Source organism: Mandrillus leucophaeus, unplaced genomic scaffold (assembly GCF_000951045.1).
Source record: "Mandrillus leucophaeus isolate KB7577 unplaced genomic scaffold, Mleu.le_1.0 Scaffold1325, whole genome shotgun sequence".
In the NCBI taxonomy this organism is placed as follows: Eukaryota; Metazoa; Chordata; class Mammalia; order Primates; family Cercopithecidae; genus Mandrillus; species Mandrillus leucophaeus.
In genome coordinates this window covers 101369-103850 of record NW_012101283.1, presented here as the reverse complement: position 1 = coordinate 103850, position 2482 = coordinate 101369, and the positions used below count along the sequence as shown (strand labels likewise).

General features: G+C 50.4%; 1 protein-coding gene across 1 annotated transcript; it reads left to right on the top strand.

The window, feature by feature from the left end:
- Nucleotides 1–238: 238 nt before the first annotated feature.
- LAGE3 (L antigen family, member 3) lies at nt 239–832 on the top strand. The gene is made up of 2 exons (XM_011972970.1): nt 239–381; nt 603–832. Exons 1-2 carry the CDS (start codon nt 242–244, stop codon nt 715–717), a joined length of 255 nt encoding a protein of 84 aa, XP_011828360.1. The 5' UTR covers nt 239–241; the 3' UTR covers nt 718–832.
- The last annotated feature ends 1650 nt before the right edge of the window (nt 833–2482 follow it).

Below are 2482 nucleotides of genomic sequence, written 5' to 3'. Positions count from 1 at the left end.
GGGGCGGGGCGGGGGCCGACGGAAAGGGAAGCAGGGGGACCAGGGGCTGGGGTATACGGTCAGGGGTGGTTGGAGGAGGGGAAGAAATTGAAATGGAGGAAGAGAAGCTCTGCCAACGGTGACCTGGGCGAGGTAAGGAGTGAAGCGGGTGATGCTGGGCAGGGTGACCTGAGAGGGGGCTTCAGAGGAGCAAGAAGGCCTGAGACATAGGCAAAGTCGTATCAGATGGCACCTTAACCGAATGACTCCCAGCACCCTCAGCGTGCCTTTCCCAACCCCCTTGGAGGCGGAAATCGCCCATGGGTCCCTGGCTCCAGATGCCGAGCCCCACCAAAGGGTGGTTGGGAAGGAGCTCACAGTGAGCGGCAGGATCCTGGCCATGTAAGTTCTGAAGGGGACCGGGGTTGGGGTAGGCGGCCGACGGAGACATGGGGAACACCCAAGGATGAGCCCTAAGGAGCGCCAGGTGCGCTGGGCTGGTCTCTGCCTGAGGGGCTGTGTAATGACAGGGCTCCCAAGGGTTTGCTGTAATGGGTGCCTGAGGGGCAGAGCGAGGGACCAGGAGTTGCTACCTCCAATTTGATTTTCTTTTCCCCTTTTAGCCGCTGGAAAGCTGAAGACTGCCGCCTGCTCCGAATTTCCGTCATCAACTTTCTCGACCAGCTTTCCCTGGTGGTGCGGACCATGCAGCGCTTCGGGCCCCCAGTTTCCCGCTAAGCCTGGCCTGGGAAAATGGGGCGAGGTCTCACTTTACCTCTCCTCCTAGGCAGTGCATCATCCATCCTTCCCTAGGGCAGGAATTCCCAGTTGCTGCTTTCTTGAGGGCCTCATGGTCGGCTTGCACTGGCCTTTGGGTGCTCAGAGGCCCTTTGTGTTATCTGGTTCTTAAATGTTTGTTACTACAGAAAATAAAACTGAGCTACTAGTCCAAGTCTGAGTTTATTTTCAGCTGCAGCACCTCCCAATATTCTTGTCGTTGTGCTTGGGTTGCAGGGGAGGTTCCAGAATTCAGATACTCAAGGAGTACGAGGAAATTGAAGACAATTTAGGAAATGGAAGAAAATGAAAATCAATTGGGTTCTGTCATTCGGGATTAACTACTGTCAACATTTTGGAATACTTCCTCAGTTTTACAGTTGCATTTACGTAGTAAATGTGTAACTAATATACACCACATAATATTTGCAAGTTTAGTGTTAAATTTTTTTTCCTTATTTTCAAATCTAACATGAGCTGTTTTCCTGTAACGATCAGTGAAGAAAGTGCTGGGGCAATTGACTAGTGTCTGGGGCAAGGATTTGGCTCCCTGGAAAATACAGTGTCTCCAGCCTTGCTAAACTCAGTCTTAGGGCTCTTTCATAGATTCTATCAGATTTTCTGAGTGGAAAGGAAGAAGTACAACTGCTTTTCTTCTCAGAAAACATGGAAATGGTTTGATCCTTTTGAATCTTGTTTTGAAGATGTGCTGTGTGGGACCAGAGCAGCTCTTAGTGTAGGCTTCAGTTTCCTTCTACGGAAGCAACACACACCATTCTGGGCACCCTGGCCAATGCTCCCTAGGTGAACATGAGCTTCTCTATCCTGGTGGATGGGGAAAGCTGCTAGTCCCTGTCCTGCTTGCACACTGGAGTTGCCATTCATCCTCTCCTGCTGGGGTGATGGCCTTCCCTGGCCTTGGGTAGCTTCCTCATGTGCCTGTGCTCACCGGTAGTCGTAGTCTGCTCAATACTGGAGCAGGAGCCTCTGTGGATATCCAGGGTTCTTTCCCTCTGCAGCTCTCTTCTCTCTGGTTCTCTGCCCTGCAAACACCAGCTGCTGGGATTCTCTGAATCAGAGTTTCAACTCCTAAAGTCCGAGTGTCTGCCAGGCTCCACCAGGAAACTCCACACACGACACTGGGCCAGCCGCATGACTTACCTTGTTTCCCAGTTCACACACCTCACTGTCCCTCACTGGCCCACAGCCAGTTTCTTTACACTCTGCAGTCCATATATTTTGTCTGGTTTGGGGGGTTCTTTCATGTGGCAGGACATATTCAGTCCCTATTACTCCATATGGAGGAACAGTTTCCCTTTGTAGAATCTGGGGAGCTCTGCCAGTGGTGACGTTGGCACTGGTCTTCAGCTTATGAAGATGACACTTTCCTCTCTCCCTCTCTTTTGCTCTTATTCCTTTCTTCCTTTCTTAATATTTTTTAGACATTAATTATTGATGAATAGTTGACAGTATAGATCTTTCACTTTTTTTTTTTTTTTTTTGAGCCGGAGTTTCACTCGTTTCCCAGACTGGAGTGCAATGGTGCGATCTCGGCTCACTGCAACCTCTGCTTCCCGGGTTCAAGCAATTCCCCTGCCTCAGCCTCCCAAGTAGCTGAGATTACAGGCATGCACCACCATGCCCAGCTAATTTTGTATTTTTAGTAGAGACGGGGTTTCTCCATGTTGGTCAGGCTGGTCTCAAACTCCTGACCTCAGGTGGTCCA